The sequence below is a fragment of the Humulus lupulus genome, chromosome 2 (assembly GCF_963169125.1).
Source record: "Humulus lupulus chromosome 2, drHumLupu1.1, whole genome shotgun sequence".
In the NCBI taxonomy this organism is placed as follows: Eukaryota; Viridiplantae; Streptophyta; class Magnoliopsida; order Rosales; family Cannabaceae; genus Humulus; species Humulus lupulus.
The window spans coordinates 18,622,285-18,635,723 of NC_084794.1; the positions used below are offsets into that span (position 1 = coordinate 18,622,285).

At 27.5% G+C, this 13,439-nt stretch overlaps 1 protein-coding gene across 1 annotated transcript; it reads left to right on the plus strand.

Annotated features, from left to right (window-relative positions):
* Positions 1–6,887: 6,887 nt before the first annotated feature.
* LOC133817413 (trans-resveratrol di-O-methyltransferase-like) lies at positions 6,888–9,764 on the plus strand. The gene is made up of 2 exons (XM_062249924.1): positions 6,888–7,893; positions 9,287–9,764. The coding sequence occupies exons 1-2, from the start codon at positions 7,086–7,088 to the stop codon at positions 9,595–9,597; spliced, it is 1,119 nt and encodes a 372-aa protein (XP_062105908.1). The 5' UTR covers positions 6,888–7,085; the 3' UTR covers positions 9,598–9,764.
* The last annotated feature ends 3,675 nt before the right edge of the window (positions 9,765–13,439 follow it).

The following is a 13,439-nucleotide window of genomic DNA, read 5'->3' on the forward strand; positions in this document are numbered from 1 at the left end:
AACTATAATCTACGAGGTTGGTCCAACTAGAATTATGATTCCTATGGTCAACGCTTTCAAAGTACAATAACATTCATCATAAGCTACCTCGGGAACCTTGTGACTTTCTCTTTCAAACTTAGTTGCTAAGACCTCAAGTTTTCGGTAATCTTTTACACTAAGTTTGCATGCACTCCTAAAACGGCTAGTACCTTCAGTAGCACTAGAATTATAGTTGTTTCCGAATGAAGAATAATACATTGGAAAATACATCTCGAAATATTTCTTTTCTTCTTCATTCTTTTTTTTTTTTGTTATTTTGCTTTTGTGATTTTTTATTTATTTTTATTTTTTTGAATTTTTTGTTATTATTATTATTATTTTTTTTTTACTTGTTTCCAGGTCGATTTGAGGTTTTTAGAACGGTCCCACTTAAAACCCACACTTTATCTAGAACTCCCCGATGTTACTAGATAATTGTGGAGGGGTCACAATTCATAAAAACGGTCATCTTATGACCAACACTTACTGGAACTCCCCGAGGTTACTAAGTAAGCATGGATGGAACTTTACTCAAATTGGCCTTTAAGCAAAAATTGCTTATGTTGTCAAAAAAAGTTTTGTTTTTATTATTATTAAATTTTGTTTTTGTTTTTGTTTTTTTGTATTTTATGATTTTTTTTAAGATTTAAAACATAAAAAAATAAAAATAAAAACTAATAACAAAAAAATGAAAAATAAAGATACAAATCTAACAATAGAAAAACAACAATTATTTAAACAAAAGAACTAAGATGCTCACTAAACCTAAAAAAATAATAGAAAAAGGAAAACACTAATACATAAAAGGGCTAAAAAAAATTCTAAGAAAGTAACATTTTTTTTTTAAAGATGAGGAAAAACTATCTAAGTAAACAACAAAACTAAATTAATCATACAACCACAAAAAAAAAAAAAAAAAAAAAACACAAAAGTAAGATTAAAAAAATGTAACAACTCCTAAACACAAATAATAAAATAAAAATAAAAATAAAAACTAAACTAGTAGAAGATAAGCAACCAATTTTTTTTATTTTATTTTTTTAAAGTTTTTTTTTTTTGTTTTTTGTTTTTGTTTTTTTACTAAAAATAAAAAAAAAAGAAATAGAATAAAATAATCTACCAAAATTAAATTAACAAACTAAATACACACACAACAAGCTTTTAATTTTTTTTTTTTTGCAACAGTAATAAATAAAAAGAGGGAAAAAGAAAACTAACAAAATAACACCAAAATAAACTAAGAAAAATAACAACAAAATAAACTAAGAATAAAACTAAGAAAAAGAAAGGATAACAAATTTTTTTAACACAAAAAAAAAAAAAAAAAAACCTAACTAAAAATGAACAATAAAAAAAATTATTATTATTATTTTACTTTTTTTAAGGGTAAATGAGATAATTCTAAAGAACAATCCTAGAGAAATATACACAAAAAGAAAATGATAGAATTACTTACCTCTTTTACAAAATTTATTGAAAACTTTTTTTTCACTATTATCTCCCGGCAACGGCGCCAAATTTTGTTTAACGCCTAAAACGTGCATTCACTAAGTGGTGGTTGTAGTATAGATCGGGCGGTCGATTCCACAAGGGGACAAATAAATAAAGTTAATCAATAAATAAAGTTAAGAGAAATAATATGAGGGAAATAGAACAAGTGATATTTTTGTTGTTTTTAAGATTTAAAGATTAGAAATAAAGATAGATTAAAGTGTGATGTAACAATAGGTAACAAGTAGGAAGGATCAAGAGTCACCAATATGCATACTTATTTATTTGGATATTTGATTCAAAAAAATTACACAAATAGATAGTTCACATCCAAACTATTCATTTGGAAGATTTAACATTAAAGCACAAATATATTTCATAAAAATGTATTCAAGTGATTATTATTCTTTACCATGGAAAGATGAAATAAATCTTATGAGAAATCTAAAAATGACATTATACATTAGTCATAATGCAATAAAAGATTGGACATAAAACCTAACACAAATATTACTTTTACTATTTATAAAATACATAGAAAGAGCATGACTAATTCTATATAGATTTAGCAAAAGTAAATATATATGAATGATCAGATGGAGAAAATGATAAAGATATTATCTATATTATTTTCACTAATTTGATAATACATAGAAAGTGCTTGAAAAAAATATATATACTATTAGTAAACATAAATATATAGATAACAAGATAAAGAAGTAGAGATGAAGAAATAGAGATGAAAGAAAATAAATCACTCAAATATATAATATAGAGTCCCAGAATTTACTTAGCTGGTTAGATAGTAGTATGTTCATTACTGTGGATTTTGGTTCAAGCCGGGACTTAGTTGGAAACTCCTAGCAATAGTTATGGATTTTATAAGTTTAACATATAGTTTAAGAATATTAATTATAACATAAGGTTTGATTAATATTGCTGGTTATTAATATGATAATTATTATAATCTAAGGTTTAGATAAAGCTAATAAGAATATGATATTTGTCATGAGCATGGATTATTCCTAAGGTTTAGATAGAGTTAATATGACACTTGTCATATGTATGATTATTAAGGAATTATTATTTTAATGATAAAATAAGGGAAATATAAGACTTAGTCTTCACTAGAATTTGTTAGGAGGTTGACATTTGTCACAATTTTATTTATTTGTGATTTAGATATTTTATTTATTTGTGATTTAGATAATTAAATAGATTTTTCGTAACTTTAGGGTACTGTAACTTCCGACCTATTTTTGACCCAGTTATGTTATGAATTTCGAAAAATAGTATTTCTAAAAAGTTGTAGATAATTTAATTAGCTTTCTAACAGTATAAAAATATTATAAATCGAAGTCCTACAACTCTAGATATGTTGATTTTACTGTAGTTTAGTTTAGAGTTACGAGATTTAGGGAGTTAGAAGTTAGGATTCTATTTGATTTTTATTTTTATTTTTTTAAAAAAACAAGCTTTGTTGACCAAGTCCTAAGCCTTTGGCTGAAGGATATTCAAATATTTTCAATTAAATTCATTATTTTTATTCAAAGCCAAAAAGAAGATTTTTATTCCTATAACTCTATAAATAGGACCTAGCACCAAGTCTTTTCATTCATTCTTCAAGCATTAATCAGAGCCTTCTAAGTGCTAGTGAGACTATAGAGTGATAAACACTTGGGTTGGGGTTATAAGCTTAATCATTATAAGCTTAATAAACACTTGAGAAGTAAGGTTATAGTGTATTTCAGTTTCGAGGTATAGTTTGGTCATAGAAGCATTCAAGGTATTCCTATTCTTAGTTCCTTTCAGTATTGTTTCATTAGTTTTATAGTCCTAACTCAATCTTCTCTATTCTTGGTTAGGAATCTAAGTTCTTCGAAGTTGAGGTTTCTTGTCGGTAAGAATATTCTCGGTGGTTTATAGTTCATTCATCTCTTTCTTTTAGAATACTCACCTCTATATTAATGGTTTTAAGGAGTGTTCCAAAATCCCGACTTTGTTCTCATCATCCCGGTATTTTGGTAAGGAAAATAGGATAGATCTTGTGTGTTTGTATGATATGTTATGCTATGTTTATGTTATGATATGTTTATGCTATAATAAGTATGTGTATGATATGTTTTGTAGTCCTTGGGCATATGACTTGTTTAGATAACAAGCTCCAAGATTATGTTTTAAGTCGCTTGGGAATATGACTTGCTTTGATAGCAAGCCTCAAGATTAGTTTATCATTTTCATGGTTTAGAGTTATGGTTTACCCTACCTCAGATATTAGACAGGGGACCTAGATGGGTTATCATATACTACTATGTGATCTAACCTACCTCAGATATTAGATAGGGGACCTAGATGGTTTATCACATGTCATGTTAATGAGTTAATGACCATTAATATTGTAGTCCTATATGGTATATGTTTTTATAGTCATATGTTTTATATTTTATGTTTATGATGTAGTTTTATGCTTATGATATATGATGTATGTTTTTAGTAGGTTTTCCTTGCTGGGCATTAGGCTCATTCCTTTATGTTTTGTATGTGCAGGAAAATAGTTATGGCGGCGGAAAGATTCTTGGCAGCTTGGGGATGTGTATTGAGGCAGGATGAAATCGATAGACTGAGCGTTCGATTAGAGGATGAAGTTTTTTTTTAGTCTTTTAGTTATGATTTCTATGTATTATTTTTCCACACTTAATTTTGTAACTAATTTATTTAAATTATGTTTTATGTTTTAAACAATGGGTACCCATGCCATATTTTCTATTATTATGTAGTTGATACAATATTTTGAGATTTAATAAAGTTATATTATTTCTTATGTATCTTTCCCAAAATAGTAGCTATGTATAATATATCTAATGGTCCAAGGTCTTAGAAATAGTTGGGTCATTACATATAAACTTTAAGCACATGGTGAATAAAAAATACCAAACAAAGTCATAGGGCATATATAGGATCATCCTAACCTTCCTAAGAAGGTTAGCCTATTATGCTAGACATTCTCATGAAATTCTAGAGAGAAAATATGAGAAATGAGACTAAAATTTGGTAGAGTTTTGCTACCTAAAAATTACATAGAAATTGTGAAAGAAGAGTCCCTATTTATAGAGGGAGAAAATGACTAAAAAGAAATTAAACAACAATTTGAAGTTTACAAAATAAATCTGAAATATTAATAATAAAATATGATTTTGAAAAATCAAATCTTATTATAAATATTAACCTAGTTATTTTGGTGTATGGTCAAAATGCCATTTTTCTAAAGCACAAAAAAAGATGAGCTTTAAAGCTCAAAATGACAATTTTGCAAGGCCCAATACCCACAAAACATGGGTTGAAGGTGGCTGGTGGCACAAGAGGGTTTTGACCCATTCCTAGCCAATAGGGAAGTGCCACGTAGGCGCTGGCTGAAGGGAAAATGAGGAGGCCTTCGGTTTTGGGTTGCTGGAGGTGGAGGAAATGGGCCTTCGTTGGGCCTGTTTTGCTACGGGCTGCTGGATTTGTTACTGGGGAGTTGATGCTTTGCTGGGCTACTCGGAAGGCACGGGTCAACGGTTAGGAGACTGCTTTGGAGAGGCTGGGAAGTTGGAGGCTGGAAAGGGAGCTGCTGGACAGGTGGCGCAAGGAGGCTTCAGTAGCTCGGTGGCTCTGCGGCTCGGCTCGGCTTCAGTGGGCTTGGGGAAGGACGGGCCTGGGCTTCTCCTTCCAATTGGGCCACTTACTTTCAAGAAAAATGCCACTTTCTATTCTCTTTTTTTCAGATTTAATTATTTTCTTTTCTCTTCATTTCAAAGTTTCAAAATACAACTTTAATTGCTACAAAATGACAATAAATTAAATATTTTCATTTATAAAATAAATCATATTAATTCCATAAAAATATTAATTAAAACTTAATTTATTTTGACTATTAAAATAAATAAATGTGTATTTTTTACCACTAATCAATTATAAAATATCATTATTATATTAATATTTAATATAAGACTACATATATATACTATGGAGATGTCATTTGACCCAATAAATTAAAATTCACATGTGCTTTCTAAAATTAAAAATCCAATTCCCTTTAAATGATATCCTATCCTATCCTCTAATATATAATCTTATCTTGTATACTATTGCGGCCTTAAAGTAATATATGTAAAGAAATTATTTTAGCTAGATATCCACATATACTTGATGGACAGGGAATGAGACAAATATTTATGTATATAGAGAACAATTCTTTTATAAGGGTTTTACTTTTAAGCTTTATCAGTGGAGCTCTCAATATTCTCGACCTTTGAATAGTTTTCAGCGCGATCTTTTTTATCACCGTGTATATTATAGCTATTTAGAGCATCGGTGCGATTTTTAGAAAATTCTGAATATTTTACAGTATAAAAAACTAGGTTCAAACATGTTGCACGCGTGACTAATTTTTTTTATGCGCGTGGAAAACAACATGTTTGAACCTAATTTTTGGTACTGTAAGTTATTCGGAATTTTCTGAAAATTTGCAGGATGCTCTAAACAACTACAATATATACGGTCATAAAAAAAAATCGCGCCGAAAAACTGTTTACGAGTCGAGAACATTGAAGAATCCCACTGGTAGGGCTTAAAGTGAAGCCTCTATAGAAGAATTCTCCTATATATATAATATTTCTCATATAGTAGCTTCACTTTAAGCCCTACCGGTGGTGCTTTTCAGTATTATCGACCCGTGAACAGTTTTCGATACGATTTTTTTATGATAGTGTATATTGTAATTGTTTTGAGCATCTCGCAAATTTTCAGAAAATTCCGAATAATTTATAATTCCGAAAATTAGGTTCAAACATGTTGTTTTCCACACGCATAAAAAAAATTATTCAATCGTGTAACATGTTTGAACCTAGATTTTGGTACCGTAAACTATTTGAAATTTTATGAAAATTTACATGATACTCTAAATAACTACAATATATATATGATTATACAAAAAAATCGCGCTAAAATCTGTTCACGGGTCAAGTATATTGAAGAATCCTACCAATTAAACTTTAAGGTGAAGCGCCTGTATAAAAAATTATACCGTAGACAATACAAATTGTTGATTTTAATGGTAATATTCTAAATATTTAATAATTATAACCAAGTAAAATTGTATCTAGTATATAGGCCAGGCCGGGTCCCATACGTTTTACTTTTGAAAGTGTCATTATTAAATAATGTCTATGTCATTGTGCGGTCCAGGTTGAAAATATATCCCAAACAGTGTTTCTTATCATCTATTCCGTACTTCAACTTGGTAATTTATTTTTATTCTAACCTTAGTGCTCTTATATTATTGATACATTGTGATTCTTGTAATTTTGTTTGTAGCTAGGTCGATCATATAACAAAGTCAGTCACGTGTTAATCTCATTTTCGCTTATAAAAATATCTTGGCACTACAGTCTTATCTATGGTCTATGATGTAGTAACGTTCATCGTCTTCTATAAAAGATATATTGAGGTCTATGATGACTTGATGAGATTTACATACAAGAGTGACAGAACAAAAGCATCTCTATCTTTATTTATATTTCACAAAATTAAAGATGAATTTGATCAAGGGTGAGGGTGAAGTGAGCTCTAACAAGGAGCTTCTCCAAGCTCAGGAGCTTCTATGGCACTGCACTTTCAGCTTCATAAAGCCCATGTCATTAAAATGCGCCATTGAATTAGGTATCGCAGATATCATCCACAACCATGGCCAACCCATTACCCTATCCAAACTCATTTCTTCACTTCCTATCCACTCTTCGAAAGCTCATTGCATTCAACGCCTTATGCGAATCCTTGTTCATTTTGGCATCTTCTCAACCCAAGCACCACAAGAAGATCAGCAAGAAGAAAAAGAGGAGGAGAAATACTATCTCACACTCACTTCTAGGCTTCTCTTGTTAAAAGATGGTCCTTTCAGGGCTACACAATTTTGTCTTGCCGAACTCCATCCGCGTTTGCTTGCCCCATGGCAGTTCTTGAGCACTTGGTTACAAAAAGGCGACGATGATGATCCGACGCCGTTTAAGATGGTGCATGGGATGAACTTTTGGGATGACCTACCAACTGCTGATCCAACGGTTAAGTGCATATTTACGGAAGCCATGGCCAGTGACTCCCATCTAATATCGAAAGTGATTGTAGAAGATGGCAAAAAGGTATTTGAAGGGTTAAGCTCGTTGGTGGATGTGGGAGGTGGCGCAGGTATTATGGCCAAGGCCATAGCCAATGCCTTCACTAACATTAAATGCACTGTGCTTGATCTTCCATATGTTGTTGCTGATTTGAAGGGAACACACAACTTGAACTTTGTTGAAGGAGATATGTTCAAGAAAATACCTTCTGCACATGCTGTTTTACTCAAAGGTAACATTTAATATATATAGTTATACTATTATTATAATTCAGTACTTAAAAAAAAATTCCCACTTATATTGAATATACAAAATATATATTAATAAAAAATTATTACATAGATATTAGATATATAAAGAAAGAAACTGACATTTGAATAGCTACACTATACACTATATACACGGTTATAAAAAAAATTTATGCTGAAAACTGCTCACGGATCGAGAACACTGAGAGCACTATCGGTAAGACTTAAAGTGAAGCCCTTATAAAAATATTCTCTAATATATTTTATTAATAAAATAAAATATTGATCATATATTATATTTTAATATTAAATTATACAAATTAGTATATGTGACATCAAATATTATTCATGTAAAGTAAGCGTTAACTATATACCAAATAGTATTGTTTTAATTGAGTGCCACCTTGTCACTTTGTTTGTTAAAGATTAAAAGTGGAAAGAAGGAATCATTTGGAGAGAAAATTGAAGAGAAGATAAAAACAATGGTGGTTTGGTAGGAGAAAAAATAAGGAAGGAAAGAAAAATGAAGAGAAAAAAAGTGGTGGGGTCCACACTAAAAATTTTCTCTCCAAATTGGAGAGAAAATATAGAAGAGAAAATGTTATAGGTTTTGTTTGACCATAATACCCCTTATAAATTGATTAAAAAAAAATTAGTAGTATTTTTTTAATATATTATTACTAAAATAAATATTTTTAAATTATATTTTTTACTTTAAATATAAATATTTCAACACATAAGTACTACTTAGGTTTATTTAAATTTGTTCTTAGGTTTATTAAATTATTATCATTTTAGCTATAAAAAATAATTTTATAAAATCACATATTATGAACAATGATAAATAATATTCCATATGTAATAAAACATACACATACCATTCTTATCAATTATTTTATAATTATAATTATATGTATTGCCAACTATTTATTTTATCTTCATAATAAATTTGAAAAAAATATTTTTATTTATGTTATATGTGACAAAAATATATATTTTTAAATATACAAAAATATATTTTTTCAATAATGAGTAATACATAAATACTAATATAAGGGTATAAATGTCAAAAAAACATTTATTTCCTCTCAATTCTAACTCAAATACCAAACAAAGGAAATGAAACAAGTTTCTTTTCTTTCTTTATACCAAACAAGAAGAAGAGAAAATACATTTCTTTTATTTCCTTCACTTTTTCTATCCTCCTTATTTTTTCTTCTTTCCTATTTTCTTTCCTTCCTACCAAACATATATAGCATTAAGGTTGTCCTCGATTATTGACTTTTTCTATTATTGTATTTTTGCTTTTAATTATAATTGAGGTATTAGAATAATTGCTATGTGTAATGGGACTTATTTTGTACTATATATATTAGTGGGTCCTGCATAATTGGAGTGATGAAGAAGCTACGATTATATTAAAGAAATGCCGAGAAGCCATCATTGAGAGCAAAGATGAAGGAGGGAAAGTGATAGTGATAGATATGATTATTGATGAGAACTCAATGTTAGAGAAAAAGCTAGTTGAAACTCAACTCTATTTTGATATGTTAATGATGATCAACGTTACGGGCAAAGAACGTAATAAAAAACAATGGGAAAACCTCTTCTTGGCTGCTGGTTTTAGTCATCACAAGATAACTCCAATTGAGGGACTTAGATCTATCATTGAAGTTTACCCTTAAAAAAGTATATGCATAGCATTTAATTACTCATAAAATATAATTATGCATGCATTTGATTTCGTTATGTTATGTTGTGTCTGTACCCTTCTAAGTTGTTTGCTTTTGTATTTCATTGTTATATGTGAGTTTATTAAATTCAATAAAAACTGTTCACAGTTTATTCTCAACTCTCATTAGTATGCTTGTACTAAGTAGAATCTTAAGGCAGTATAATTTCAAAGATGCAAAGCTAAAATTAATATTATTCTTTCTAACAGTCATATATGGACACACTATTTTTCTATAAATAGGTGTTCCAAAGACTGATAAAGGGTTAATTACAATTCACACTCAAGTGGACGTAGGCACTTTATTTTGCTGAACAATAATTTTTTCTGTTTTTACTTTATTATTTATATCTTCACATATTGTGTTTTAGTGTTCGAACATTATTCAAGTACTAGCGTATTTTGTGTGGTTGGCAAAATTCTTTAACAACACAACATCCAAATAGATATATAATTAGATGGCTACATGACATATATATATATAAATTATAATAATATTTAAAAAAAAATTAATAATAGAAATAAAATAAGAATATAAAAATTCATAGTCTAGACAGTAATATACATGCATCAACCATTTTTAGTTTTTAATGTATCTCGCAATGTCTTTTGGTGAAATTGATGAAGAAAAAGAGCTCCAAATTCTTGATAAAAAACAAACTATCACACAAATTTATAAGATAAAAAAATTATATGTATGCATTTATTATTTTTAAATAAATATAATTTAATTATTTAAATTATCATAAAATGTCTTAAAAATATCCCACTTTAATTAATTAATTAATTTTTGTTTATGTTTATGTTTGTTCTAGTTTTTTAATTTGGCAGTGACAATAAGACATTATATATTATATGTTTAATATAATATTAATATTATACGTGAATTTTAAATTTGAGTTTGTAGCTAGTTGATAGTATATTATATTACATATTTAATATGATATTATTCTAATACGTGAAGTTTAAGTTAATTAAAATTTAATTTAAGTTATACAATGTATGGTTTTATTATTTTTAAATAATTATCATTGTAAAATATCTAAAAAAATATCTTATTTTAATTAATTTATTTATTTAATTTTATCTAAGTTTAAGTCATGTTTACAATCTACCGTTAAATATAAGAATATTATGTTAAATATAAGAATATTTCATTAAAGTTAACGGAAAAAAATAAAAAACTGTTAAAATCAAGAATTTTTGTTATCTACACACTTTTTATATAGAAGATATATAAATAAATATATATATATATACTAGGTAGAAGCAACGTGCAATGGACGTTTATAAATTTTAAATAAATAAACAGTATCATAAAAGTAAATAAAATATGTTTAATATAATGTATAAATGTATTAAGAAATTTAGGGTAAAACATTGTCGATAATTTTAATAAAATTTGTTAACTTTTTTTTTTAAATAAATATATAATAGAATGAATTACAACTCTATAATATATATATATAAATATTTATATCAATAATCTCTACATATATGATATCTAAACACAATATTGATATATATTTACATGGCTACATGACATATATATAAATTACAATAATATTTAAAAAGAAATTAATAATAGAATAAAATAAGAAAAAAAAAAGTCATAGTGTAGAGTAGAATGCATCAACTATTTTTAGCTTCTAATATATTTCGAAATGTCCTTTGGTAAATTTGATGAAGAAAAAAAGTTCAAATCATTTGATAAAAAATAGATTATCACACAAATTTATAAGAGAAAAAAAATTATACAACCACACTTAGTTCCACTAAAATTTTCAAACTCTCGAAATCAGAAGAAGAAGAAGATGTAGTAGTAGTAGTAGTAGAAGTAGAAAGATGCAGATTTTCATTAAGACCTTCACTGGTAAGACCATCACTCTTGAGGTCGAGGGTAGCGACACCATCGACAATGTCGAGCCCAAGATCTAGGTACCCTTTTGCTTCATTTTTATTTTTATATACATATTTATATATGTTTATGTAGAGTAGGGTATTTCGATTGGTGTGTATTTCTTGTTTTTGTGTTTTAAATATTAGAGAAAGTTGAGTGATTTATGATGTTTGTAGTATTGGGTTGGCTTTATTATTTTTAAATAAATATAATTTAATTATTTAAATTATCATAAAATATCTTAAAAATATTATATTTGAATGAATTAATTAATTTTTGTTTAAGTTTATGTTTGTTCTAGTTTTTGAATTTGGTTGTGACAACAAGAAATTATGTATTATATGTTTAATATAATATTAATATTATAGGTAGATTTTAAATTTAGTTATTTGCTAGTTTTTAAAAAAAAAAAAATTTGTTGCTAGTTGATAATAGATTATATATATATTATATGTTTAATATTATATTATTCTAATAAGTGAAGTTTAAGTTTAACTAAATTTTATTTAAATTATAAAATTTATAGTTTATTATTTTTAAATAATTATTATTGTAAAATATCTCTAAAATATTTTATTTAATTTTTTTATTTATTTAAGTTTAAGTCATGTTTATTTATTTATAAAAAATATTCAGTTAAATATAAAAATATTCGGTTAAAATTAACGGAAAAAAATAAAAAAAACGTTAAAATTAAAAAAATTTGTTATATACACACTTTTTATATAGAAGAGATAAAAATAGATAATATCTTATTTAAATTTTAAAAAATATGTAACCACTTATATTTTATTTAAATTACTATATTAAAAAATTAAATTAAAAAAGAAAATAGTTAGTATTTTAGAGTAATCTAAGAGTATCAAATTATCTCCCTGAAACCCAACGCTATACCTAATAAATATGCACCCATGTTTTTTGTTTAACTAATAATGGATAGTATAGTAGTGTGAATGTTTAAAAATATTCTCTCTTTTTTTAATTCTTTCTTGTGGCCTTTTTTATATTTTCAGTACCAATGATGAATGTGTCATGAAATAGTTTTTTTTTTTAAAATAATAAAAATTTGGAAACAATTATTATTTATATTTAGAGAAATTTGTCGCAAGAATATCTAATATTTTCAAGTGTTCCACTTTCGCACGCATTTTTTTAACGTGTAAAAACCGAATGTCAGTAAATAGTCTTTCTGGTACTCCACACATGCTAACACAGTTATTGATCTTATGTAATATGTACGTGATCTGACAATGTTGATGTATCAATGAAATATCAATGAAACATGTATAATTTTAATTTAAATTAATTAAAAATATTATAATCAATATTAATTGATTAAAAATAAAAAAATATTAAATTTATTTTACTTCTCTTTCTTCCCTTACCTTGAATCATTCTTCCCCCTCTCATTCTCTATACTAACCTCCACCATTAATGGCCTCTAGAGTATCGAGCCAACAGTCGGGTCATGTGTGTTGCCAACGGGCACTCGTGCTATTGTGTTTGGAACCTCAAAACGACGAAGCACACGACAAATTCAAGGTCGCGTGTGGAGTTGGAAAAGTGGTTGAGACTTTGAGATTTAATGTGCAGCGTTTCGGCCATAGCCAAGAATCTGAATGGTTTCCTCTCTCCTCGAGTTGAGTTTGATCTATCGGTGAGTTGTCTTTGTTCATTGAATCCAAAGCTTCACGTCTTCAATTTAACGGGTACAGGTTGGTGATTTTTTGTTTTTTTTGGATTTTATATTTGTGGGTCTATAGATGTTTGATGTGTTTGGTTGGTGAGAAAGAGTGTTAGTGTGAGATTTTGGAAAGAAAAAAAAACAATTTGTGTTTGGTTGGTAAGGATATGGCAATATAGCCTATGCTTAGTTATTTGATCTCAATCGGAAG